This window comes from Coturnix japonica, chromosome 22 (assembly GCF_054131305.1).
Source record: "Coturnix japonica strain WE chromosome 22, WE-NBRP24, whole genome shotgun sequence".
In the NCBI taxonomy this organism is placed as follows: domain Eukaryota; kingdom Metazoa; phylum Chordata; class Aves; order Galliformes; family Phasianidae; genus Coturnix; species Coturnix japonica.
Window position 1 is genome coordinate 6,016,979 of NC_140684.1, and position 26,001 is coordinate 6,042,979.

A 26,001-nucleotide genomic window follows, 5' to 3' on the forward strand; every position below is an offset into this window, starting at 1 on the left:
TGACCTCTGGCAGCTGGGTGTTGTTTTTGGATGTAATCAGAGAAAGAAGGAAGAGAACAAAGAAGGGAGGGGACAGCAAAAGAGTGTCAGATCAGGAACTTTCTTACAACAGCCTTACTGATAACCAGTAAATCCGGGAGAAGATTAACTCCTTGCACCCAAGTCATTCTTCAAAAGCATCCTGAGAGGTCGTCTGCTTTGCTCCAGTGCTGATCTTCCATCATGCCTTCTTCCAGTAGGTATCTCCCATACAAAGAGAACAGAAACCTCCCAACCATTTTCTTCTGCTCTGTTTAAAGGGTGAAGGTTCTGGCCACCAAGAACAGGTCGGTATGTTCTATGAAATGCCTTGGGCTAAAGAGGGAAAGTAATAACTCTTTCTGGCTTGGCCTGTTGTGTGTGAATGCATTGGACAAGGCTTGGCTACAATGCCAAAAACTGAAAGCATCAAGCTATGGGTTTTTCACCTTTCCTATCCATCAGATTTTTAAGCACAGCTGTGGTAGCTCATAGCGCAATTATTGTTATTATTTATTATTATTATTATTATTATTATTATTATTATTATTATTATTATTATTATTTAAAGTGAATTTGGGAAATCTGGGAAATTGGTGGCAATTTTGGTCCCAATTGCAAAAAAAAACCCCCAAAACTTCCAACACTGAATTATTTGATTCTTTAAGTACACAGGAACTGAGTGGAAGCTGTTAGTTCCAAAGGGAGCATCTTGTTTATGACACCTGGATCTCTTTATTTGGTAGACCATGTCTGTACAGCTTTCAGATAATGGTGATGTTTCCATTTTGTCAATATTAATTGTCACAGCTCTGTTTATAACTTGGTCAAACAGAGAGAAAAGAGAAGCAAAGAACTTTGTGTCATCTGATGGTAGCTCCATCAAAAGCTCCTGGTGGATATTAGGATAAACTTCTTCCCCAAAGAGTGGTGATGCTTTGGCACAGCTCCCTGGGTAATGCTGGGATCCCCATCCCTGGAGGTGTTTGAGAGCTGTGGAGATGTGGCACTGAGGGATGTGGGCTGGGTTTGGACTTGGGGATCTGAGAAGTCGTTTCCAACCTGAATGGTTCTGTGATGTTGTGGTTAACGCTCCCTCAGTGGTGTTGAAGGAGTGATGCCAGTTTACACTAACCTGGAACTACTCCAGTTTATGTAAACGGGTTAATCTCACACTCCGAATTGTGTTTTTAAAGTGTTGATTTAAAGCACTTGTTCTTTGCTTACAGATCTGGTCTTCGAGGCACCAAACCCTGATTAAGATTGGATGAAAGGAAAGGGTTGTTTAGGATATGGGTGGTGAGGCATTGGCACATATTGCCCAGAGAGGTGGTGGTGCCCATCCCTGGGTCAGGCTGGAGGGCTCTGAGCACTGATGGAGCTGTGAGGCTCCCTGTGCATTGCAGGCAGTGGCTTTTGGGAGTCCCTTCCAATTCAAACCACTTCATATAAAACTAATCAAGCCGATTCCACTTTGCTAACTACAACATTTCCCAGGTTCTAATGTATTTTCCCAGGTTCTTGTGCGTTTAAATGGTTGATTACAGCTCGAAGATCAGCACAACATCAGGCTGGGAATTGAAATATCTTTAATCGCCGCTCGGAAACCCACCAGCAGGGACCCCCAGCAACGCAAAAGGACGCACTAAGGAGGAAAACCCCCAAACGCAGCAGCTTCCCTCGGATCCTCCCCGCTCTCATCTATGGGGCGGAGCTGGGGGTGGGACTGCTGTGTCGGTCGGTCCGCCCGTTCCTCCGCAGCCATGGCCGCCCCGTCGGAGCCCCCCACCGCCTCCACCCCCCCAGCATCGCCGCCCCCCGCCCGCCGCTGCCTCCCGGCTCCCTCCGTGGAGCCGCTGCTCTTCCTCGCCACTCTGGCTCTCGGTTTGCAGGGCCCGCTGGCCACCCAGTACCTATGGGATCGGCTGGGGGCCGAGCACGGCTACGTGGGTCCCAATGGCAGCAGCCCCGACGGCTGCGGGAACGGCAGCGAAGCCGTCGAGCCGCTGCGGGAGGTGGGGAGCACTCAGAGAGGGCGGCGGGGAGCTCTTAGGATGGCCATGCCCACCTTTTCACTGTGTGTTTCTCTTTCAGGAGGTGGAAGCGTTGGTCGCCCATTGGAACCTGTACATCAATCTGGGGGGTTTCTTCGTGGGGCTCTTCTCGGTGACACTCTTCGGTCCGTGGAGCGACAGCGTGGGCCGGCGGCCGGCTTTGGTGCTGCCGGCGATGGGCATGGCGGTGCAGACAGCCGTGTACCTCCTTGTCATGTACCTCCGGCTGCACGTTGCCTACCTGCTGCTGGGGCGCATCATCAGCGGTCTCCTGGGGGACTACAACCTGATCCTGGCTGCCTGCTTTGCTTCCATAGCTGATAGCAGCGACCGACGCACGCGCACCTTCCGCGTGGCCATCCTCGAGGCCTGCCTTGGCGTGGCGGGCATGGTGGCCAGCATTGGTGGTGGCCAATGGCGCAAAGCTGAAGGTTACATCAACCCCTTCTGGCTGGTGCTGGCCGCCAGCATCGCTGCTGCCCTCTATGCTGCTTTATGTCTGCAGGAAACGGTGAAGGAGAGGAGAGCGGCCAAGCTGTTGACTCTCCAACATTATAAGGCTGTCTACAAGCTGTACACAGCCCCGGAAAACCTGAGCTCCAGGAGGAAGCTTGCACTCTACTCCTTGGCTTTCTTTCTTCTTGTCACTGTCCATTTCGGAACCAAGGACCTCTATGTGTTGTATGAACTTGGCTCCCCGCTCTGCTGGGCCTCTGATCTCATTGGGTACGGCTCAGCTGCCAGCTACCTGGCGTACCTGAGCAGCCTGGGGGGGCTGCGGCTGCTGCAGCTCTGCCTGGAGGACACCTGGGTGGCAGAGATAGGACTCATCTCTAATATCGCTGGGCTGGTGGTGATTTCTCTTGCTACTACAACACCACTGATGTTTACAGGTGACCCAGAGCTCTTAAATCTTGGGGGTGTAGCTTGGAGATGCCAGTTGATCATAGAGTCACAGAGTTGTAGGATATCCCAAGTTGGAAGGGATCCGTATGGATAATTGAGTCCAACTGACCAACACAGCTTAGCAGGTGTGGTAAGGATGGGTTGATGGTTGAACTCGATGATCTTAAAGGTCTTTTCCAACCCTAGTGTATGATTCTATGATTTTAATTCAATGGAACTTCAGCTGAGCTTTCTGTAATGTGCCATATCTTGCTTACAGGTTATGGGATTATGTTCCTGTCCATGGCAGCTACTCCAGTTATCAGAGCCAAGCTCTCCAAGCTGGTCGGTGAGACAGAACAGGGTAAGGATTTGGCCTTGTGTGCACTTAAGCCAGGTCCCAAAACACTTGTCTTGGTGGGACATTGAAACCAAACTGCTTTGGTGGGTTATTACTTCCCTAACTCCCTTGGACTCCTGTACCCATGCATTCACCCTTGAGACTACGGTGACACTTGAATTTTTTGGAGTAGTTGTCAATATTCACCCATTTAGGCTCACAGCATTTTCAAGATGAGGATAAACATTGTGTTCAAGCTCAGGAACAAGTCTTCTGCTCATCAATTCGTTTCAAAGGGTTTGAGGAGCAAGAGTTAAATGGATTATATAACAAGCAGATATTAGTGATTTCCCTGGCCATGACTTTGTAGATCAGTAACAGTGGGAAGAAACTTAGCATTGTTACGGGGTTATATCATTGACCATGGTGAAAGATCACGGATAACCCCGAGGAGGAGCGTGCTTGCCTTTTGTCCAGGAATACATTAGAAAAGCTTGCACTTGCTGTTACAGACTATATGGAAACACTTCTGCAGGTGGGGAGGGGGGAAGTGAGATGGGATAGAACTGAAGGTGACTTTGCAAAATTGGATTTCTTGCATTAGAGTGAAGGTGGTACACACTTGATACCGGATTTATGATTCTAAGCCTATAAAATACAGTCCTCTGCTGCACTTAATGTTTAACAGGCGATAAGATGTGCCTGGCAGTAAACAGATTTAGATAACCCTTTCTGAAGCATTGGTAACCTAGCTGATAGATAACGTCCCTGGTCAGCTCCTGTGGTACCAGGTCTGGAAGTCTCAGTATTGGTGTTGTTGCATGGATCTCTCACCACTTACATCTTGTATGTTTTGCAGGTGCACTCTTCGCCTCTATTGCCTGCGTGGAAGGGCTGTGCTCACTTGTGGCTACGGGGGTGTTCAATTCCCTCTACCCTTCCACCTTGCACTTCATGAGGGGATTCCCCTTTCTCTTTGGGGCCATCGTTCTCCTTATTCCAGCTGCTATAATGGGGTAACTTACTTCAGGTTTCTAAACTGCCACAGAAATTGTGGCGTGTAATATAAGAATGATTATTTGGTCTTAGGGTAAGGGCTCAACAAGGCTTGTTTTCTATTATGCGTATGGGAAAGTGTTCAGTGCCCCATCAGCAGAGATGTAGGTTCATTTCACAGAATAATAGTAAGGTAGGGAAAGACCTCTAAGATCACCAAGTCCAACCAGTCATCCAACCCCAGCATGTCCTGTAAGCACGTCCCTAATTTCTACCCCCATTCCTTCTGGCATCAATCCTAGTGATAAACCTACAGCCTGAGTACTTTGTTAGTCCGTGCTCAAAGACCTTCCAAGTCTCATTCCACCCTTAAAACAGAATCCAAAATGTGCAGTTGAATTTGCACATCCTCCTTTATGGAAGAGGTGGAGTTTTCATAGGAGTCTGTTCAATTGTTTCTGTACTGATTAAAGCAAAAGTTTTGCTGTGTTAAGAAATGAATGTCCTAGAAGAGAAAACATGTTGAGGTTTGTGGTAGAAGTGCAACAGGTCCTGGCAGGATCACTTTGTTCTGTTCCTATGTAACTTTAAAATTGACTTCATTCAGCAAAGTCTCAGTTTGCCTTCACAGCACTGACTGTTCTTTCTTTCTTTCTTTCTTAGGTGGATAGAAATCCAGGACTCCAACCGTCAGTACAGCCACTTCTCAGATGCTTCCTCGTCCCCTGCAGATGGCTGAGCAGCAGCTTAGCAACAAGGAATTGGCCATTCTGGCAGCGTCTGTCTATAGACTGCTCTTTGTTCTTCACATGCAGAACAGATCAGTGTGTGTGGGACACCTTGGTTGTCCTCACTGATATTTAAATGCCTGGAAGTTAGAAGTGATGGCTCTGAGTGCCAGGGAAAACGTGATGTGCAGATGTGAATACCTCCTTGATCATCACAGAGAGAACTCAAGGGACTACTCAAAAGCCAATCAAGAGTGAAAGCAATTGGTGGCCATTTGCAAGGCCAGTAGTGGTTGGGTTGGGTTTGTCTGAATTGAGTTTGGTTGGGTTGGTTGAGTTTGGTTGATTGGGTTGGATTGGGTTAAATTGGGTTTGTTTGGGTTGAAATTGATTGGGTTTAATTGGGTTGGGTTGGGTTGAGTTGGGTTTGTCTGGGTTGAAATTGATTGATTGGGTTTTAATTGGGTTGGGTTGGGTTGAGTTTAGTTCGTAAGGTGGGGGTGGGGATGGATAATGAAAGATAGAGAGTTGAATTCTGGCTTAACTGTTACTCTCTTCTGAGTACCACAGTGTGCAGCAGATGGGCTGTTGGTGTGGGTGAAGACCAGACCAGAGCCTGCAGGGTGAAGCAGCCCAGCAGTATTCTGCTGAGGAAAACGTCTGTGCTCCAAATCAATGTATTGTGGTTAAAAGTCATAGGAATATTGCAGGCCAGTAGTTTTCCATGGGAGTTCTACTGCTGTCCTTGTTCACTGAGCTAGCTTTATCTTTGTAGTGGTGTTCTAAGGAGAAAATGTGCTAGCTGTGCTTGTTGCTGTGAGTCCCAATGGCATGTCTATCTGTCTGCAGCTCACACCAGCTCAGGTTAGATATTAGGAAAGAATTATTCTCTGCAGGAGTCGTGCTGCAGTGGCACATGATTAAGGGACATGATTTTTTGCCAGTGACTTCACGTCCACCCTTCTCAGGACATATTGATGCCAACAAGCAAACCTCCACATTCATGGTATTTGCGATCTTTTCAAAGCATTAACTATATTGCTTCAATCCTGTTTTCTTCACACTGCCATAAACCAGCAGTTCTGTGTACACTGTGTTGAACACAGAGTTCAGATGTCTGCAATAATGTGAAATTGCTTAGCAGTCAGATTGCTTTCAGAGTGAATAAAACCCCCATTTTCTTTTATGGCTCATCAAAAGATTGCTCTTCTCTTGCAGCTGTTTGATGAGATTCGCCCTTCCTTGCTCTGTCCTTAACCACGCGTGCAAAATGCTTATGCATCACTTTGTCCCCTGTTCATTAAGAGTGAGTGGTAAAAATAGAAGCGGGGAGTAAGGAAGTGGGAAGTGGAGGAGTAGGGAGGAACCTACTTGGTCCGCATGGCTGTGCCAATGGATGTAGGCAGGAATTATGTGGTTTGATTTGTGGGCCAAGCCCTGGATTAGCTTCCTCCAGCAGCAGGGCGTGCTGTAAGGGTTGCATGTAGCTGAACCAGTGGAGTCCATGTAGCTCTACTGACAGACTCCGTGGCATCCAGCAGTAGCAGCTAAGTGTTGTGCAGTGAGGTGAAACTGGTGTGCTGGCTCTGTTCTGCTTTTGTGTCAGCGTGCCTGCAGTGGAGAAATTCAATAGGATCTATTATGGTCTATTTAGAAGACTGGAGTTTTTCTAGGCTCCTCTCCAAGAACTGCAAGCAAAGACACGATCTGTGCATTGCAGACAGCAGGCAGAGTCCCTGTGATGCAGTGAGTTCCATCAGCCCATGCAAAGATAGACTCAACAAGTGGATCCTTGCAGAGAGCGATGCCTGGAGAGCATGCATCACCCCAGCAAAGGATGAGAGACTGAGACAGTAAGAGAGCAAACGTGAGAAGGCTGCAGGGAGGAAAGCATGTGGCACAAGGGTTGAGATTTAGAGTGTAAACCATATTTATTATTAATGTCTGGTCGGAACAACTTTTTGGCATGGCACGGTAGAGGGATAGCAAACAGAATGTGTTTATCTCCTTGGAGTACCTGCTGAGGTTGGGAGTGATTGAGTACGGGATGTTCTGTCCAAGTGAGTTCATGGGGGTGAAGGTAGTCATATAACAGGGAAATGGGAAGAGATCAGGTGGGATCTCATGCAGCTGAGACGCCCAAGTCCAGGGGGCAAGTAGAACTTCACTACTCAGAGTGGTGCATGGGGAGGATGAATGCTAGAGAGCTGCTAGGAAACCATACAAAATCATGTTATTGTTATATATCATGTTATAAATGGTGTTATTGTAGGAAGGAGAATCCTCTGCAGTGTTTGAATGGAACTCCTTTAGTGGCTCTGGAGGCCTTGACCTTCAGTAAGTTAGTCAAGACTTTTCCCTGAAGCAGTTCACACGTTGCTCGTATGCTTTGGCAGATTCACCTTTGGGCTCATGCATTGGTTGCCTCAGTGCTTAATCTGAAGATTAGATGATGCTGTGTCTGATGAGTGCTGGGCATATAGAGCTATTAACCTTTCACTGGGGAGCAAAGATGCCATTAACTGTGAGCTGATAAGAGCAATCTATAAAGCTCTGATTAAGCACCAGAATTTTAAGTTATTTTTATTTTTATGATACATTTGTGGATCTAAGCCAGAAGGCAATGTGTGTTCCTGCCAGTTAGGGCAGGTAGTGAGGCTTCAGGGAGGGCAGGGAGGAGGAGTGTATAATATGTATAAATACACCTGATAGAGCGGCAACGCTGAGATTTCAGATGGAGGGGAGGGTGTTGTTTTAAAAGCACTTGTTTGCAAAAGCCCTTTGGAAACGTCCCGTGATCGAAAGCCAAACTTCATCCAGCAGAGCTAAGAGCACAAAGTGGTTTTGCAGCATCAGGAGGGAAAGGCCTCAAAGAGGGGACGAACTCATGTAATAAAGGGATATCCCCAGGGAAGGGAAAGCTTCTGCCTGCCGAGTGGTTTAGAAGCCTTGCTTGTATTATCTTCCCCAAACACGGGGACTTGGTGAGGGCTTAGCTTTATTTGCCCTTTCCTGCCTTCACCTTCTGAGCACAACCATGGGCTGTTTTCTTTGCTCTGCTCCCTTCCTCCTGTGTCCTCTTGCATTGTACCCCACCGATCCCCCTGCTTTGCATCCTCAGGAGATGCCACCACTCTGGATGAGGGTTTGGAGGGCAGCCTGTCCTCCCCAGCACTGCCCCCAGCCTCATCTCGTGCCAGGAGGTGGATCAGGTCCCGCGGAAGGGAGAGGAAAGGGCACTACTGGGATGGGGAAAACCAATGGGAGAAATTGGGCCCCACATCAAATGGGGTCACCTGCATGTCTCTGGAGGGGATGTGGCCTCTGTCCTGGCTCTAGGTTGTCCCGATGGGAGCAGAACAGTCCAGTCCATTGTCTGACCCTGCTGAGGAGTCCCGGGAGGAGCGAACCTGGAGGAAGCGGATGATTTTGTCGATAGTGGCCTCCTGGTACTCGTGGGACCACCTGTGTTGGGGAGAAAAACGGGAGCTGAGTTTTCCATTGAGATGCCACAAGCTGTTTCAGTGCATCTCCCCTTTTCTCCACTAGAGATGCAAGAGCCTTTGGTCCCTCGTGCTCTGATACCCAGAGTGACTCAGTTCCCCTTTGGCCACTGCTACCTCCCTTGTTGCTTCTCCCAACTGCCTTATGCTCTTTATCTCTGCTTATGCAAGTTAAGGACCTGACCGCATGGTAGAGATTCTCCTTACTTACTTGATGCCATTAAATTTCAGGACAGCCCTCATGTCCTTGGGAAGTGTTTCTGGATCAGGCCACTCAAAATGGTCTGTGACGGGGACAATGTTCTTTCCAGAGTTCAGGGCTGTCACGATCTCCTGCAGGAACACACACGTGCTCAGGGCATGGCCATGTCAACCCATCACCTCCTCCTCCAGCACCCACCATGCTCCTTCTGTCATATCCCTTACCTTGTGCACCCAGTCCTTGCACTCAGGGTCTGCCATGCACTTATCCAGTGCGTGGGGTGAGAGGACCAGCACAAAGTTGCGGGCGCTCAGGACGCTCTGGGTCAACTTGTCCTCAAACTTCCCTGCCTCCAGCTTCTCCACGTCGATGAACACACTGAAGCCGTGCAGCTGCAGGTGGACCTTCAGCAGGCTGAGAGTGAGAGGAGAAGGCAGCAAGTGGCGCAGTGCTGGAGATGCCAGCTGCCAGCCCAGGGTTTGGGCTCCCCACTGTGACCTCCACCAGGATCACAGGTCCAGAGAGGGGAGGACGGAGGTGATGGGAGAGGGAATGGGCTCCTTCACCATGCATTGAGCTCAGGTCCAGCACTATGGTGCTGCCCATTGGATGTGAGACTCACCTGGCCAACTGCGACCCTGTGCTCCTCCGGTAGCTGATAAATACATCGGTCCCATCAGATGCCATTTGCAACGTTATGGGAGAATGAAGCATTTCTAAGCAGAGCCAACAGCAATGAAATATATTACAAGTGCCCAACCAACCGCTTGGCCCAGCCAACCCTCAATGCTCTCACACCTCTTGCAGCAGAGAGAATGCGGATGCGGTGGAAGCCGGTGCTGATGTGGCAGTCCTCCTGCAGCTGCTGCTCTGTCACACGGTGCAGGAAGCTGCGGTTGATGCCACAGGTGAGCAGGTTGTAGGTGTACTGACGGAACATGGGGTCGATGCTGCCCAGCCAGTCAGCCAAGTTGCTGCGGTCGCAGGTAGAGTAGTTGGCGAAGGTTTTCAGCTCCGTCAGCTCCCGGAAAAACCTGGCAGGGCAATGAATGGAAGCATGGAGTCTGTGTCCTTCTGGGTAACCTCCAGGACCCCTCTGTGGTTTCTATGCCGTAAGTGGGAGCACTCCTACCTCTTCCGGGTGATGCTGGAGCCCATCCCCAGGTCCTCCTGCAGCTCCTCCTCTGTCAGCCTCAGGAGAATGTCCCCATCCACCTGGTGCTCCTACCAAGTGAAATCCAGGCTGGAAAGATCCTACCAAAGAAATCCAGGTCCTGCCCACAGGTGTCCCTGCCCGGCACACAGCCTTACCATAAAGCTCGGGCAGAACTTGGTGAATCCGATCTGCTGCAGCCATGTCTGCACCTCACAGGGCTTCCAGTTGGGCACAGTGGGCAGGATGCGCCGGGGCACCTCCTCCCCTATCAGACGCAGAACCTTTTTGGCCAGGGAGGACGTGGTGCTGCTGGTGGAGTAACAAACCACTCTCTTGAGGCTCTGCGTGGCCCCAATCTCACTGAAAACCTGCGGGCACAGCGGGAAGAGGCATCACTTGGCTTCCCCTCCTCCTGCCCACAACCTGGGGCTGGGACACTTAGTGAGCTCAAGGGGCACAGAGGACATTGGGACGCAGTTGTGGCATCACTGCCCTTTTGCACATCCTTCTCTCCAGCCTACCAACCTTTTACCTCTCCTTCCAACCTACCCTTTACCTTTGTTTTCTTCTGCCTGGCCTTGATGGCAGCCTCGGTGCACAGGTAGAAGGCAGCGATGCACTGCGCCTCCAGCCGCGAGCTGTCCAGCAAAGGGACCAAGCGCTGCAGGTCCTCAGCTGTCCTGCCCTGGCTGTTATCGCTGCTCCCCAGCATATCACAAGCAAACTGCTCCGGATCCAGCGAGGCAATGAATGGCTCCACCAGAGCCAACGTTCCCGAGAGCTCCACTTCCTTCTCTATTTCCTTGTTGGTGGCCAGCACAGCGATGGCCAGGCAGGCGTGCAGGCGAATGAATTCATCATCCCTTGAGAACACCAATGGGAAAAGCCACTCGGCCGCCTTCTTCTTGATCATCAGGCGCTGGTTGCCCTGCCCGCCGTACATGGCACAGTTGGCCAAGGCCATGGCACAGTGCCGCAGCACCACGGGATCAGTCCAGCGGCACCAGTAGAGGATGGCATCCAGGCCCCCGTCGGAGATGAGCTGGGAGCAGGTCTCCTCTGTGTGCTTGAACATGTGCTCCAGGATGCCAGATACGCTCTGCGCCAGCTGGGGAACGTCTCGTTCCTTGGCAAGGTTCAGAATCACACCCAGACCGATCCGGGCAATCCGGTCCCTGCAGGGAGAAGACCCCATAAGGACCCCTTGTACCATGGTGGTGTTTGTGCCATGACAGCCAGATGTTGATCTGTGGGGCACAGCTACCAGATGTGCTGCCAGCTGCAGGAATGAAAGAGCTCCAGGTGCAGGGTGAGGGGTGCACAGCCCAACACTGCTGCACTCATCTCCTGCTCCAGGTGAGACACACATAGCAATCAGCAGAGCAGGGGAGGCTAATTGCAGGCTGGGAATAGATCTGCTCATCCGGATTTCCTGAGCTGCTTCATGCTCCAGGTGAAAACTTATTTGCCCCTAAGCCAGTGCTGTCCTCTGTCTGCTCCCCGTGCTGCTACCAGGCTGAGGACCTGGCTGAGCAACTGCAGCAATGTGAGGTCTGGCCCTGTGCCACCAGCAGCAGCAACTTTGCAGATGAGTAAAGGCAGCAGATCCCATCCCAGCCCTGTCCTTACTCAATGCAGTCCCCCCACACAGAGATGCAGCTACTTTGCAGCCCTGTGCTCTCTTATAAGGGACGGCTGGATGAGGCCATGCCCAAAGGGTGAGAAAGGAAGAAATGTTGGGCACTTTGATGCTGGGTCGTGGGGTCTAAGCCCGAGCAGTTCCAAGCTGGGGGCACCAATGCTTCTGGGAAGGCTGCAGCCACGTGTCTGGTGCTGACCTTGGGTTGGATTTGGCAGCCAACACTATGGAGAGCTCTGGAAACAAAGCCTGTGCCCTGGGCTGGATGCCAGCTGGGCTGTGGGTGGATGGTGACGTGGGCCCCACTTATCAATGGGGCCGGGGGCCTCCAGCTGTTCCTGGAGCAGCTCTGGTACTTTCCTACCCACAGCTGAGTGCTGCATTCTGACCGTGCCACGGAGGCTCCTGGGATTAATTCACCCTAATGGTCTTTCCCTATTTAGCTCTGCTTCTTTATGCAGCACGCAGCAAGGGCTGGGCTGTGAGTCCTCGATCTGGGAGCAAGATACACTGCACACAGAGCTGGAGCAAGACCCTCAGCTCTGGCCTGTATTTCTCAGCATGTTCCTTAAGCAATGGTTTGGGGCACCAACCCCAACAAGCAGAGGAATCTGGCAGGGTTTTAGGTAAAGGGGTGAATAGAAATCATGGAATGGGGAGAAAACCTTCGGTGATGTGACTGGTGCACTGGGACTGCTGGGTGGTGCTGGGTGCCACGTGTGCACGCTGGTACACATCTCAGTGCACGCCCTCATGCACATGCTTCTACCCCATTGGTGATGCTGCTCCAGCACAGCCTGACACCTCTCACCTGTCCCGTGGTGCAGCACATTCACCTCCAGCTTCCACAGAGCCGTGGGTTGGGTGCTCCCGTGGCCACCAACCCGCAGCCTTCACTGGTCAGCAGCAGGAAGCAGCAGGGAAAGAGCTTCATCCTCCTCCTGCTGCTATGGTTATGGCTAGAGGGCAGTTGTGTCACTCCACCTTGGAGTGAGATGCCCTGATGCAGATAAACCACCCAGATCTCCCATGGGGCTTTTTAGGGACACCTGGGCTGGGGGGTGGCTCATAGAGCATCCCAGCTCCATGCCAGCATCCCCTATACTGGGGCAGTAAGCCATGAACCCTGCATGGGTCCATGAACCATGCAGTGGGGGGAGGCACCGGGAGCACTCAATAACCTAAGGGGTGTGAGTGGCTCCTGGTGGACTCACCTGTTCTCTGCCACCAGGATCTGCTCCAGCAGCTGCCCCGCCTGGCATTTGGTTTCCAGCTCAGCAGTGTAGAGCAGGTTGAGCAGCAGGTCCAGGCCTCCCTCCAGGCGGATGGCATCACACAGTGCTTTGGCCACATCCCTACCCACCGTGGGCATCCCCCAGGCTTCTTCCACCAGCTGGAAGATCTCAGCGATGGCCTTCCCCATCTCAGCAGGGCCTGCAGCCTGTTTGGCACGGGTGATGGAGCGCTGCAGGGCAGGCAGGATCCGCTCTAGAGCCGCCCTTATGTCTGAATTCACCCCGGGGGAAACCTCGCGGCGTTCCCTGGAGCCGCCCGCAGCCCAGCATCCCGCCTGGCTCACGCACTCGGGTACCGCCAGCCTCTCCACACCCGACATGGCGAAAAACCGGCACAGCCGATGGACGGAGACCAGCAGGGTGAGCACCATGGACATCCCTTAGCGCAGCATCCTCAGTGCCCCCCCGTTGGGCTCCTTTTTGGGGTCGCAGGGTGGGGGGGATGCGATGGCAGAGCCCCGCTCAGCATCCCTGCTCGCCCGCGGCTGATGTCACCCAATCCAAGCGCCGCCTCTGCGAGGAGGGGCTCACCCCGCTGCATCCCCCCCTTATACCCTGAGCCCTCCTCCTGCACGCAGCCCCAGCCCCACATCCCCCCCGTCCCCTTATTGCCTCCAAGACCTCTGTGGCCACCCCTGGGGAAGGGAAGGGAGCACGGCGGTGGCGGTGGCACCGCATTTAAACGCGTTTCACATCGTGCGCTGCGCTCAGTAACTGCTGCGTGGGAAATTCAGAGCAGCTCTTGGGTGGGCTCGAGATTTGCATGATAAAAGAAAGAGCAAGGCACCCTGGGCACCTTTTATTTCCTTTTTCCAGGCCAGACGTGCTCAGGGCAGAAATGCTTTGGGAGGAGCAGCTTAAATCCTCAGCTCCAAAAACAGCTCAGCCCCAGACTTAAATCCAAGCTGATGTTGTGATGCCACAGAGTCACTTCTAATCCTCCCAGGACCCAGAACAGACGCAGGGAGGGACATCAGACAGCAGAAGAGGTGACCAGGAGGCACAGAACCAGTAAGAAGTTCCTTGATAAGTCATTATCAGGGGGTCGCGGTGTGGCTGTGATGCAGCAATAAGGGTTTTCTGCTGTGGAGGGGAGAGAGTTCAAGCCCTTCCCTTTGCCTTGTCCTAGAAAGCTTTGTTTTGCTCTGCTTTGCTTCTTGGGAGGGTTTCGAGTGATTGGTGGGAGCTGAGAGTGGGGAGGTGGCTGGGAGCCTGGAAGCAGCGAGCAGCTCGGTCTGAGCCCATCAGCAATGGGGTTTTGGTGCTGCCCAGTCCCTGCTGCTGCCCTGGGGGTCCCCAGCCCCTCTGCCAACCCCCATTCTTGGCTGTGTGGGGATGGGATGAAGGCAGTGCAACACTTACTTGCGCACATGGATGGTGGCAGCCCCAGATGGGGGCAGGAGTGGGGTGAGGGGCTGTAGGAGGAGCTCTGCCCCATAGCCCGTTGCTCAACCAGAGCTGGAAATGCCTCACTCGGCACAAGACCAGAGGTCTTCCCAGCAAGGGAGGGAGCAGCCAATGCCAGGAACTGGCTGTACCAGCCTGGCAGGGGGAAACCCCACGGGGCTGCCTTCTCTCCCCAAGTTTTGTCACTTGGAATGGCACTGTGGCCACCCCAGGTCGGTCGTTCCCCAGTGGAGCTCTGCCCCAACAACACCCCAGCAGTACGAAACACCCCAGAGTGGGATCACCATCGCACTTGTGCACATTTGCTCCTTGACCCCGATTAAATAACCGTCCCGCAGTTATCAGGAGCCGCCGAAAGAGCTGAGTTGACATTAATTAGTAACCGAAAAGCTTGGTCAGAAAGGGAACGAGGGGAGCAAAATACACGAGCTTTTGTTTGCCTACTGTAGCGAAAGTGTGCAGCACTTCCCTCTGCCTATGGCCGCTCACCCCCAGCCCCAATCCAGCCCCGTACCCTGCCTGCATCCTTCAGGTCTCCCTTCCTGCTGCCAGGCTTCCTGCAAGGCAGCATTCCCCAAACCCTCTGACATGTGAGCACACACACAGAGCTTTTCCCCTTGGCACAGCGTGGGCTGAGAAGGGAGGAGAGCAGGAGGGAGCGCGCTGCCCATCATCCCATGCACTGACCTTGCCCTGTTTGTTTTCTCCAGGGTAGGCTGAGCAAACAGCGGATGCTGGGGCCCCAGCTCTGCATCCTGCTCAGTCGCAGTAGGGCTGCGCTCCCGGCTGCCCACCATGAGGCTGCTGCTGCCTGTCCTAGTGCTGGCCCTGCTCGCCCTGACTCGTGCTGCTGAAGGTGAGACCCAACCCTGCCCTGCTCACTGCCATGGGGATGGGGTGATGGTTTGGATATACCGAGCAAATCCCTGCTGTTGGGTCATATATATTGTTGCATGGGGGGGAGTGGGGAGAGGTGCCACCCCGGTGCCCATGGAGGGGTTGGGGATGTCATCACGTTTGCCTTCACCCCGCTGTGTTCCCTCTGTGCTCTTGCAGACTCCTGTGAAGGTCGCTGCGATGAGGGCTTCAATGCCTTGAAGAAATGCCAGTGTGACACCCTATGCAACTACTACCAGAGCTGCTGCAGTGACTACTCCACCGTCTGCAAAGCCAAAGGTACCAGCCCTGCTGCCACCCATGTCCCCTGCCACTGGTCTCGGTGGCCTCGGGGTTCCCAGCAGTGTCCTGTGTCCATGGCAGGACTGGGGTTTGGCACTGCGGTGCTGCAGAACTCAGTACCCTGGGAAGAGCTATAACCAATGTATGGACACCTGGGGATCTATGACCAAGCTGTCCCCTCTGTAGTGACCCAGGGAGATGTCTTTGCCATCACTTCAAAGCCCATAGACTCATTAAGGTTGGGAAAGGACTCTGGGATGGTCAGGGCCAAACACCAACCCTTCCCCACCATGTCTGCTCAAAGAGTCATGAAGGTTGGGCAGGATCCCATGACACATCCCATCATACTCAGTGCCCTGGGAGGACCTGTAGCTGGGGACACCCAGGGCACTGTGACCAACCTGTCCCCTCTGCAGTGACACGAGGAGATGTCTTTGCCTTGCCGGAGGATGATTACCTCGACTACGACCTCTCCGTTGACACCGGCACAGCAAGGCCCACAGGGGCACCAGCGCCCACAGAGCACCCCTCAGAACCACACGAGTCCCCATCACCAACACGGGAGACCGACACAGCCACTGAGGAGACACCAGTAGAGACAGAAATGCCCACGATCCACCCCACCACCACCACCACCACCACCACATCTGATGGGACCAGGAACCCAAGCTCGGAGGATGAGCCCGAGGAGCTGTGCAGCAGGAAACCTTTCAATGCCTTCACTGACCTGAAGAATGGCTCCCTTTATGCTTTCCGAGGTACTCACAGCCCTTTTTCTGGTACCTCGATATTTCCCTTGCCACCCTGTGCTGGTCATTCATCTCCCACCTTCCTCTTCCCCTCTCTATCCAGGGAAATACTTCTATGAGTTGGACAAGTCCAGCGTGCGGCCCGGCTACCCCAAGCTCATCAGTGATGTCTGGGGCATTGAGGGCCCCATTGATGCAGCCTTCACACGCATCAACTGCCAGGGCAAGACATACCTCTTCAAGGTGGGCAGAGCTCTCCTGGTCACAGCACCCATCTCCCCTTTCCCCTTGGGACCTTCCACATGCACGCGGTGGCTTCTGGATGTCCCCAGATATGGCCATTCCCAGCACACCCATACCTGGTGTCACCTTGCCAACCCCCCCTGCTCCTTTCCAGGGCAGCCAGTATTGGCGCTTTGATGACGGAGCCCTGGACCCTGGTTACCCACGTGAAATCTCTGAGGGCTTTGAGGGTATCCCCAATAACATCGACGCTGCCTTTGCCCTCCCAGCGCACAGCTACCGTGGCAATGAGCGAGTCTACTTCTTCAAGGGTAACACAACCAGCCCTCCTGATGCCCATGGAGGCCTTGGGTAGGATGCCCCCCGGATGCTGCTCAGCCCCAAGTGCCACAGTGATAACCCATATCCCTTCCCCTAGGTGCGTACTACTGGTCCTATGACTTTGCCCACCAGCCCACACAGGCCGAGTGTGATAAGTCCTCTCCCTCCACCGTGTTCAACCACTACGCCTTCATGAACCGTGACAGCTGGGAGGACATTTTCCTTTCCCTCTTCGGTGGTAGGACGGGTAAGTGCTGGGACATCGAGTCCAACTGCCAACCCCTCCCCACTGTGCCCATTCACAGAGTCATAGATAGAATCTTTAATTCTGGAATAGACCTCCGAGACTATCGAGTCCAATGGTCAACCCCTCTCCACCATGTCTGCTAATTCTACTGTAGACTCATTAAGGTTGGAAAAGACCCATCCCCACCACATCCACTCATAGAGACGTTACAGTTGGGCAAGATCCCAACACACAACCCATCACACCGGGGACCCTTTGGAGCATCCCTGTGCCACGGGGCAGGCAATGGGGGCTGTTTGTGGGGCAGATGCCAGCATCCATGTGTTGCTGCCCCCTAACTCTTCTTGCTTTCTGGCAGTTGGGGCGAGCAGCCCACGGCTCATCAGCAGGGACTGGCGTGGGGTGCCCAACCGGCTGGATGCTGCCATGGCCGGCAGGATCTACGTGTCATCCCGGCAGCCCCGTAGGAGGAATTCCCGTCGCAACCGCATGAGGTACAGGAACCATCGCACTCTGAATTTGGGTCTCTGGGGTTGGCTGAACAACGATTCCGAATCTACCGACACTGAAAGCGACTGGCTGTCAGGATCGCAGTGCGAGACCCTACAGAGCGTCTACTTCTTCATAGGGGGTGAGTCTGGGGGATAATTGGGGCTGGAGATGCTTTGGGACAGCGTGGAGCTGGCAGTGAGGTCTGACACCTCCTTCTGTCCCCCCTCCAGACAAGTATTACCGCGTCAACCTGCGCACCAAGCGCGTGGACCTGGTGCAGCCCCGCTACCCGCGCTCCATCGCGCAGTACTGGCTGCACTGCCCGCAGCCTGATGAGGAGAGCACCTGAATGGGCCCCACCACGGCCCCCAGCAGCATGGCACCTAGCTAGACCCAAATAAACCACCAGCGCCGTGTCCATCTGTCTGTCCATCAGAGCGAGGTCTGTGTGTTGCGCAGTCTCTGCAGCATGTTGTTGTCCCCAATGTGTCCTTATCACGGTGTGAATGCAGTGCTCAGATTTGCTCCGCCAGCCACTCCGAGGCCTCTTCCCACTGCAGCACAGGGATGGCTCCGGCACCTGTGAGGCAGGAGCAGTGGGATCAGGCCTGCAGCGTGCTGGGGTCGGGCTTCCAGCCCCAAAGAGCCTGACCCCACAGCACTGCTCACCTCTGGGCTCTGGGGGTCCTGGCCATGGTGGGGCTGAAGGGACGACTCTTCCATCGGTGCCCGCTGCCTCCTGGCTATCCCGTGGCACTGTGTGCTGCTGCAGGGAGCTCCAGCTCCTGCCCTGGCTCCTGTTGTGAGGATGCATGAGTGAAACCCTGACCTCCCAACAAGCCTGGGGCTTTTCCTCACCCTCAGTTCTCACCAATTTCCCTTCTGCAGCCAACAGCTGGGCACGGTGCCATTGTCCTGGGTGGGCAGTGGGAGGCTGGCACTTCCCTTGTTGGGGACCGGCAGTACGTGGGGGCCAGGCAGAGCCATCAGGTTGCCCCCACACCCTGCCACCCTCTGCAATGGGACTGACTTTACCTGGGACACAATGGTATTGGTGCAGCACTGGGGGCAGCTGGAGGCAGGAGGCAGCTTCTGCAAAGGCAGAGGGCAGTGGGTGTTGGCACAGTGTCACCATGCATCGTGCATGGGGTCACTGGGGACTCACCGGTAGCCGATGTGCAGAGGTGGGCATCGTGTTGGGGTGCCGAGGCCATGTAGGGTGGTTGAGTGGGATGCAGATGCTCCGGTGTGGGGCATGGCTGTGGGATGGGATGGTCGGGATGTCACCACTGCTGGGGTCTGGGGGCGGCTGGGGCTGTCTGGGGAGAAGAGGGTGAAGAGCAGGGCAGCAGCAGCCCTGGGAGAGGCACCGACACACCAGCTGCTAGAGACCCTCTGCTCATGGGTCCTGTGTGTCCTGAGGGACCCCCATACCTGAGCTGCTCATTCTCCACCACGAAGTCCCGCAGCAGCCCATAGAGACTGGGCCAGGCTGGAGCTCCCTCCTCCGGGAGCTGCCTTTCAAGGGGGAGGCAGTGCAGCCCCCCAGGGCTGTACCTGCCCACCCAGCCAGGCCATGCCCCTGGCACCTCCCCACTCCTGGGCAGGCTGAGCTGCTGCCGCAGGGAGAGATTCTCCAGCTGCAGTGCCTGAATCTCCTCCTCCAAGGTTTGCAGCAGCTTCTCCCGAGGCACCTGAGAGCACCAGGGGATGGCTCAGGGTGGGGGTCCCACGGTGGGGGATGAGCATCCCATCCCTTCCCTTACCCTGTTGGCCACGGGTCTGGTGGTGACCCTGCGGGCTCTGCTGGCGTAGTGCAGCGTGCTCAGCGTCTCTGAGAGGCAGCGTGAGGATGGAGAGATACAGGCGACCTGCCAATGAGTTGAGCCACTCTGTCCCCATTCAGCCTTCCTCTCCATGGGCCTCCCTGGCTCCATGCACCTCCTCCCATACCATCAGCGTGACCCCTGAGCCGCCCAGGGAGCGTGCCAGCAGCCGGGTGAGCTTGCTGTCCCGGTAGGGAATGTGTGTCCGCTTCCCTCGGGGTTTGGCCAGCAGGGAGATGCAGTGTCCTAGAGGGAGAATGAGCTGCAGTGAGTGCAGTGGGGTGGCAGTGGGGTTCTACAGCCCACAGGGTCCCTCAGTTCTTACCCAGGGCCAGGAGGCTGCGGTTGATGTTGTTGGCCTCCACAGAGAGCTCCCCACTGGAGCCGGTGTCCTTCACCCGCTCACTGCCAGCCAGGTCCACAAAGCACAGCGTGCCCTGCTTGCTGGTGCTGGGCTGGGGGGGGAAACACTTGGGGTGATGCTGCTGTCCTGCATCCCACCCACAGTTCCCTTGTTGTGTAACCTCCTGAGCTCAGGATGTGGTCCGTGCCCACCAAATGGATGTGGTCCCAGCACCACCAAACCTTGGGAAGGAGGAGGCAGCCCCTACCTTGGGGTTGGAGGATCCCCCCCGGACCCCAACCCTCCCCATGTCCCCACAGCAGGATCAGGGCTCACTGCTTGGCTGCGGATGCGGATGCTCAGGATGGCGTGGCTGCGGCTCGAGTGCCCATTGAGTGCGTGCGCTGAGGTCCGTCGCCTTTGGGAACCTGCTGGGACAGAAAGCTGCAGGGGGACCTGGCGGGTACCTCCCATGCGTACCCTACCCCACAGCCCAGCACCTTGCAGGAGCAGCTCGACAACAGCCTCCAGGCTCTCAAAGTCCACACTTAGTTGGTTTTCCACATAGAAGCCATGGGTTTTGCTCCAGCGCAGGGGTAGGGCACGTGGTGGCCCTGCACTCAGCAGATCCCTGACCTTGGGGGTGGCAGAGGGGTCAGGAGATGTCAGTGGGGCTGGCAGTGGGGCTGGGTGAGTGCTCACCTGCTCATTGTAGATCTCTAAATAAGAGGCACTGAGTGTCAGGCCGGTGCCACGGCTCAGCTCCAGGAGGCAGGAGAAGGATCTCTGCATCAGCCCCAGCAACCCCGGGGCATCACTCTGTGGAGATGCCACAAGCTCAGTGGATCACACGCTGGCACCGGCTGCCTGTCCCACTATTGGGTGCCATCATGGTACCTGCCCCAGGGGGCCCATCAGGGTGTAGGTTTTCCCCGAGCCTGTCTGTCCGTAGGCGAAAACAGTGCAGGAGAAGCTGGAGGAGATGCTGAGCCTCAGGCATGGCCCCAGGCTGTGGCAGAGGGATGCCACCTCTCGGCACCATGCGGGCAATGCAGACATCCTGGTGCCTTCTGGATGTAGGGTGGGGGGCATATGGGGGACTCACCCTTCCACTGCCAGCTCCACCAGCTGCCGCATGCCACTGCCCTCAAAGACGGCCTCCTGTGAGGCACCCGCATCAAAAACGGAGCTGAAGGTGAAGGTGGCATCGTGTCTGGCTGCGCTCACCTGGGTATGGGGATGGCAGTGGCTCAGGAGGAGCTCACAGCCCCCAGTCCCACCGTTATGGGGTGATACTCACATGGACGGTGCCATTGCCCAGGCTGTGCACCACGTGCCGGTCACCTCGACGTGTCTCTGTGCAGGTCAGTGGTCGGACCCTGATTGGGGCACAAGGGGACACACAGGAGGCATCACATGGGGATCCTCGGGGATCGCACTGTGATACTGAGCTTGGGAACGGGTGACACTGACCTCAGCACCACTCTCAGGCGTGTTTCTCTGCCCTCCTGCTCCCTGCTGGGGCTCCTGGGGGGGAAAAAAGGGGCAGTGGGTGGAGGAGGCATCCCTGGGAGAGGGACCCACATGTGCACTGTGCCCCAGCACCTGGCAGGGCATGAAGTGCTGTCCTGCCATGTCCCCACACAGGGACCCCCCTGTCCTTTCCTCCTCAGCCTTTATGTGCTGGCTGTATCAGCGGTGGCTGCTCAGGCCCTGGCCTCACCCCACTCTGTTTCCCCCAGACTTACCGTCGCAGTTGGTTCCGTGGGAGCATTTTGGGTTGTGTTCCTGATTGGGGCCCCCAGCCCCTCTCCTTCTCTGCCTCCATTCTCCCCTCGCACCCCTCGCTCATGGCGGCAGCAGCTCCTGCTCAGCCCTGGTGGGATCCACCACCATCCAGCTCTGTCTGCCCTGCACAACCGGTACCGCCGCTCCGGTTAAACATTGACCGGTGCCAGCCCTGCAGGAGGGTGGCACAAAGGGGGGGTTAGTCTGGGGGGCAGGAAATGGGTATTGCATGGGGTCATCTCACCCCAGGAGGGATGTAGGAGGTCGCAGCATCAGCTGAATTTCTCAACTCGGTGACACTGGACCCTTGTGCCTCCTTCACGGCTGGGGTCCCTATGGGGAAAAGGCTTAGGGAGCCGTCGGGTTGCCCAGTATCTGGGTAAACTGGGGTTACTGGTGCTGGGGAAGCAGCTCCTGGAGCTGTCGGGTTGTCTGGTACAGGGAACTGCTGGGATGATGTGACACTGAGCGCACCGCGATGTCCCCGGGATGCTGCCGTCGGAGGGACCGGCCGCAGGGAACCGGCGGGTGGAAAGGCGGGGAGGGGGGACTCGGTCAGCACCGCCCGCTCGGGGCGGTCCCAGCCCACCGGGAGGGGATAAAAGCCGGGCAGGGAGCGGTGCCGGGGGAGCCGGGCAGGATGAGCGCGGCTCCAGGTGCCCCCCGAGCCCCACAGCCGCTGCTCCGCTTCCCCGATGGGGCGGGCGGTTCTGGGGCTGGGACAGAGAACCGAGCTCCGGGTCCGTGCTCCTGCCCGGGGGGACCGAGGAAGAGGCGGCGGACCACGTTCAGCCGGGGGCAGCTGTCAGAACTGGAGCGGGCCTTCGCCGCTGTGCCCTACCCGGACATCGCCACCCGAGAGCGCCTGGCGGAGCTCACGCAGCTGCCTGAGGCCAAGATCCAGGTGAGCAGGGCTGGGACCCCCGACACCTTCCAACCTCCCTCCATCCCTCCCGGGGTCCCCATCCTGCATACCCTCATCGTTGGGCTCTTCCCGTTGTCTCACGGTTCCCCCCATTCCCTGCCCCAGGTCTGGTTCCAGAACCGCCGTGCTCGCAGGATCCGCAGCACCAAACCGGAGCCACCACCATCACCGCCACCAGGGGACCAGGATCCGCCCGTGGTGACCCCCGAAAGCACCATCCCATTCCCCACGTTGCCACCATCGGGAGCCCACAGCCCTGCATGGGGCCTCCCCACCTCGCTGGGCTCTATCTCTGACCTTATCTACAGCGCAGCCATCACCAATCTGGGCGAGCCGTAAGCGGGGTGTACTGGGGCTTAATGCCCTGACTTCATTAGGGTGTGCAATTACTGCCTGTCCAGCGGTTCCTACAACATCCATCCAATATCCTAAATGCTGGTTGCGGCCGTGACGGGGCCAGCTCCCAATCAGCCCCCCTAATACCGACTAATCTTTTAGGAAAAATACCTTAATCTGAGGCAGGATCTGCAGATGATTGTGGCGTGGCCTCCCTTAATCCTCAGGCACGTTCGCAGGTGCCGGCAGATTTCCCCCGTATCGGATATTAAAGCGTGTTCACAGAGGGGCTTAAATGCCATCAGAGCATTAATCACCGTGTCCAGCTCTGGCATAGCGCCCACCCAGCAGGTGTCTGGGTCCCCTGGGCCCAGCAGAGCCCCCTCCCCACTGTATGGCCATAGGGGGCACTAAGCGAGCTCTGCTCTCTGCTCAATGGCAGCTGAGAAGCACCCAGGCTCCTTTTGGAGCTGCCTTCCCTCCTCAGCCAGAGAAAATGGGTTTGGTATGAGGTGTGCAGAGGGTAGGACTGCTGCTGGGACACTGGGTGTTATCCTGAACAGACCTGTGTGGAGGACAACCATCACTACGTACTGCCAAGCTGACCATGAGTGAGTACTGCTCTCCCTAAAAGAGGTAGGAGACCAGGTGGGAGCAGGAAGGACAGGCTAAGCAAGAGCCCTGGTTTCCATTGCAGACAGCAGGATGTGAGCTGCAGAGGGAGAGGGAAGATCCATGGCTGTCTGTGATGTCTTTCAGAGGCCAGGTCAGGAAGGAGGTTGAAAACATACACTGTTATTTAATTCCGTAATGAAAAGACAGAAACTTTACAGGGTAACTGAGACAACAACATCTTGTAAGCTTCTCTGTGCTGGGGTGATAACATTTACTAGGTGACAGTCCAGAGATCAGATGCTCCAAACAAATGACTCATGTAGAGAGCACTGATGGGCATGTGTGTGGCTATAGTTTCCCAAGGTCTCCTTCAATTGTGCGTACCATCACATACAGTTCAGCCAAGCCAACCACCGAGGCCACAATTACTGCTGACAGGACACGCTGTGGGTAGAAAGACAAGTGACAGTGTGTGTGTGTATGTGTGTGGTTGAGCTGCTGCCTGGTGCTGGGCAGCATCTGCCCCTGCCCACAGGTTCTGTGCTGGTTCTGAGGCCGTGGCCACCAGGTTCACTCACCGCTGCTGTCTCCACAAAGACGTACTGGCTGCCCAGGTATGTGCAGGCGAACGCAGCCACCACAGTGACAAAGAAGTTGAATATGGTGACGACTACAGCTTTAACAGAGCGAACTGGAGAGAAAAGGGAGAGATGAGGGATTGGTGAGGGGCAAGCTGTAATCCTGTGGGCTGAATCTGCCTGTGGCTGCATCAGCTGGGCTACAGGAATGCTTGAGAATTCACATGCTTTACACCTCTAGAAATACTTAAGAACAACAGACTGGCTGCTCCTTTACTGGAGGAAACACTTTGAGTTTTAGCACCTTTCAGGGTGATGCTGTTGCTCAGAGAGGCTGGTTGAGGCCAGCTACTAGTGATGTGATGTGATGCAGCTACTAGTGATGTGGTCCAACTATGAGTGATGTGATGGGTCCCGTGTCTGACTTCTCTGCTATTGATACATACCATCGTGTGTCAGCAAGACAAATAGCCACTCACCTTGCCTCCCAAACTCAGCCAATGTCCCGTGGTTCATATCCTAAAAGAAAGGATTAAAACAACTTGAGTTCCACTGTATTTTAACATTATATGCAGAATAAAAGCAATAGCAAAACCCTGTCCAGTTTCTAAGACCTGGTAAGAGATCAGGTCTTGGCAGCTGTCAGATGGGCTGCAGGGGAGCAGCAATTCCACAGGGCCCATGTTTTTTCTGCATTTATGTTTGTGGTCTGATTCATTGACAACGAGAAGGGTAATTTTTAATCAAAGCATTTCTTGGGGTTTGAGCGTGTTCTTAGATGGGGATTTGTCTTTAAATAGACCCTCAAGGGTCTTGCCTTGAATTGTGATGGGGCAGCAGCCAATGCCCACATACACATACCTATCTGTATAGGAGCATCCTGAACTTAGAAAGCCAGACTCTAACAAGAGATTGACAGAGCATCAGCTTCTGTTCTTCATGCGAGTATCAGCTTGAAGATGAACCAATACACAACACCAACCTGGCAGTCTGGCTACTTCATTATTTTCCCTCTAAGAGAGACGGATTTCCTTCCATCTGCCCCTCAGTTTTGCCTCGGGAGCACTGAAGGCACCGTGTTCACACAATCACAGAACATCCTGAGATGGAATCCAACACAGAGAGATGCTTCTTGAACTCCCACAGCTTGGTGCCACGTCTGCTGCCCTATAGGGAGCTTGTTCCAGTGCCCCAACACTATTTGATGAAGAACCTTTCCCTGATATCCAACCTGAACCTCCTCTGTAATTGTGTCTCATAGGGGAGGCTGAACATCCATAGGTGGGAATCATGCTGCTCACCTGCCCGGTGACGTTGCGGGTCATCCTCCTGTACTCCTCATTAGCCAGCTTGGCCTTTATCCGCTCCAGCCTGGCCACCAGCTCCGGGTTCTGGGGAAATGGTTTTAAGTTAAAAGAGGGAAGATTTAGGTTGGATGTCAGGGGGAAGTTCTTCACTAGGAGAGTGGTGAGGCCCTGGAACAGGCTGCCCAGGGAGGTTGTGGATGCCCCGTCCTTGGAGGTGTTCAAGGCCAGGTTGGACGGGGCCCTGGGCAACCTGATCTAGTAAAGGTGTATGTTTGGTGGCCCTGCCAGGCAGGGGGTTGGAACTACATGATCCTTGAGGTCCCTTCCAACCCGGGTTATTCTGTGATTCAGTGTGAAGGCCGTTATCACCGTGAGGGCCTCGGGAGGCGCTGGCAGCTCCCGGCCGTTCCCCAGCCCTCACCTACCCGCGGCTGTACCGGCACCTCGGGCAGGGCGATGTCGCTGTCTGTCAGGAGCTCGTAGAGGTACACAGGGAACCCTGCGGAGCACAACGGGCCGCTTAACGGCGGCGGGATGTAGCACAGCGCACTAGGCCCCACCCGGCCTACCTGCCTCCCGCAGCCCGCTGTGCAGCTTCCGCAGCAAACTGAAGGGCACTAGGGAACCCTTGGAATCCACGGCCTCCCTCAGCTCATCCCGCAGCGCTGCGTTCAGCCCGCACAGCTCCTCGCTTTCCACCGCTCTCTTCAACCGCGGCCCGGCTCGAATCGCCGACGCCATGTTGTCCGGCTGGTTACCGAGGAGACTCCAAACACCATAGAGTTCTGCTACAACGGTTGGATAGAGCGTCACAGGTGAGACACTTCCG

The 26,001-nt window shown here is 55.1% G+C and overlaps 6 protein-coding genes across 14 annotated transcripts; 3 read left to right on the forward strand and 3 right to left on the reverse strand.

Annotated features, from left to right (window-relative positions):
- Position 1: 1 nt before the first annotated feature.
- SLC46A1 (solute carrier family 46 member 1) lies at positions 2 to 6,220 on the forward strand. 5 transcript variants are annotated; one of them, XR_014936535.1, is made up of 6 exons: positions 2 to 235; positions 1,536 to 2,033; positions 2,113 to 2,798; positions 3,238 to 3,321; positions 4,157 to 4,313; positions 4,957 to 6,220. XR_014936535.1 is itself a non-coding variant. In XM_032448372.2 (6 exons), the coding sequence occupies exons 2-6, from the start codon at positions 1,722 to 1,724 to the stop codon at positions 5,030 to 5,032; spliced, it is 1,482 nt and encodes a 493-aa protein (XP_032304263.2). In that variant the 5' UTR covers positions 2 to 235; positions 1,536 to 1,721; the 3' UTR covers positions 5,033 to 6,220. The 5 variants fall into 5 exon arrangements, 4 of the variants coding, with proteins under 4 accessions (XP_032304263.2, XP_015736024.2, XP_015736023.2 ...); XM_032448372.2 differs by having other exon boundaries at positions 2,113 to 2,965; XM_015880538.3 differs by lacking the exons at positions 4,157 to 4,313; positions 4,957 to 6,220 and having other exon boundaries at positions 2,113 to 3,108.
- A 713-nt stretch (positions 6,221 to 6,933) lies between these two features.
- On the reverse strand, positions 6,934 to 13,313 carry SARM1 (sterile alpha and TIR motif containing 1). 4 transcript variants are annotated; one of them, XM_085522189.1, is made up of 10 exons: positions 13,105 to 13,313; positions 12,736 to 12,962; positions 10,439 to 11,057; positions 10,038 to 10,250; positions 9,859 to 9,950; positions 9,525 to 9,760; positions 9,349 to 9,442; positions 8,951 to 9,140; positions 8,736 to 8,857; positions 6,934 to 8,486 (listed from the first exon to the last, which is right to left on the reverse strand). In XM_085522189.1, exons 2-10 carry the CDS (start codon positions 12,942 to 12,944, stop codon positions 8,357 to 8,359), a joined length of 1,905 nt encoding a protein of 634 aa, XP_085378315.1. In that variant the 5' UTR covers positions 12,945 to 12,962; positions 13,105 to 13,313; the 3' UTR covers positions 6,934 to 8,356. The 4 variants fall into 4 exon arrangements, with proteins under 4 accessions (XP_085378315.1, XP_085378314.1, XP_015736009.2 ...); XM_085522188.1 differs by having other exon boundaries at positions 12,736 to 12,986; XM_015880523.3 differs by having other exon boundaries at positions 12,736 to 13,313.
- Positions 13,314 to 14,984: 1,671 nt separating this feature from the next.
- VTN (vitronectin) lies at positions 14,985 to 17,872 on the forward strand. The gene is made up of 8 exons (XM_085522231.1): positions 14,985 to 15,079; positions 15,280 to 15,399; positions 15,819 to 16,160; positions 16,255 to 16,394; positions 16,549 to 16,705; positions 16,813 to 16,962; positions 17,321 to 17,593; positions 17,685 to 17,872. The coding sequence occupies exons 1-8, from the start codon at positions 15,019 to 15,021 to the stop codon at positions 17,801 to 17,803; spliced, it is 1,362 nt and encodes a 453-aa protein (XP_085378357.1). The 5' UTR covers positions 14,985 to 15,018; the 3' UTR covers positions 17,804 to 17,872.
- On the reverse strand, positions 17,023 to 21,510 carry LOC107322467 (kinesin-like protein KIF12). 2 transcript variants are annotated; one of them, XM_085522191.1, is made up of 14 exons: positions 21,372 to 21,510; positions 21,097 to 21,150; positions 20,924 to 21,002; positions 20,729 to 20,850; positions 20,521 to 20,596; positions 19,960 to 20,442; positions 19,606 to 19,735; positions 19,408 to 19,526; positions 19,221 to 19,325; positions 18,889 to 19,148; positions 18,620 to 18,773; positions 18,326 to 18,546; positions 18,124 to 18,251; positions 17,023 to 18,034 (listed from the first exon to the last, which is right to left on the reverse strand). In XM_085522191.1, exons 1-14 carry the CDS (start codon positions 21,473 to 21,475, stop codon positions 17,970 to 17,972), a joined length of 2,100 nt encoding a protein of 699 aa, XP_085378317.1. In that variant the 5' UTR covers positions 21,476 to 21,510; the 3' UTR covers positions 17,023 to 17,969. The 2 variants fall into 2 exon arrangements, with proteins under 2 accessions (XP_085378317.1, XP_085378319.1); XM_085522193.1 differs by lacking the exon at positions 21,372 to 21,510 and having other exon boundaries at positions 20,729 to 20,812; positions 21,097 to 21,149.
- A 379-nt stretch (positions 21,511 to 21,889) lies between these two features.
- SEBOX (SEBOX homeobox) lies at positions 21,890 to 24,462 on the forward strand. The gene is made up of 2 exons (XM_015880543.3): positions 21,890 to 22,315; positions 22,442 to 24,462. Exons 1-2 carry the CDS (start codon positions 21,890 to 21,892, stop codon positions 22,673 to 22,675), a joined length of 660 nt encoding a protein of 219 aa, XP_015736029.2. The 3' UTR covers positions 22,676 to 24,462.
- VMA12 (vacuolar ATPase assembly factor VMA12) lies at positions 23,452 to 25,920 on the reverse strand. The gene is made up of 6 exons (XM_015880541.3): positions 25,742 to 25,920; positions 25,598 to 25,671; positions 25,167 to 25,256; positions 24,345 to 24,384; positions 23,866 to 23,978; positions 23,452 to 23,731 (listed from the first exon to the last, which is right to left on the reverse strand). The coding sequence occupies exons 1-6, from the start codon at positions 25,911 to 25,913 to the stop codon at positions 23,636 to 23,638; spliced, it is 585 nt and encodes a 194-aa protein (XP_015736027.1). The 5' UTR covers positions 25,914 to 25,920; the 3' UTR covers positions 23,452 to 23,635.
- Positions 25,921 to 26,001: the final 81 nt, after the last annotated feature.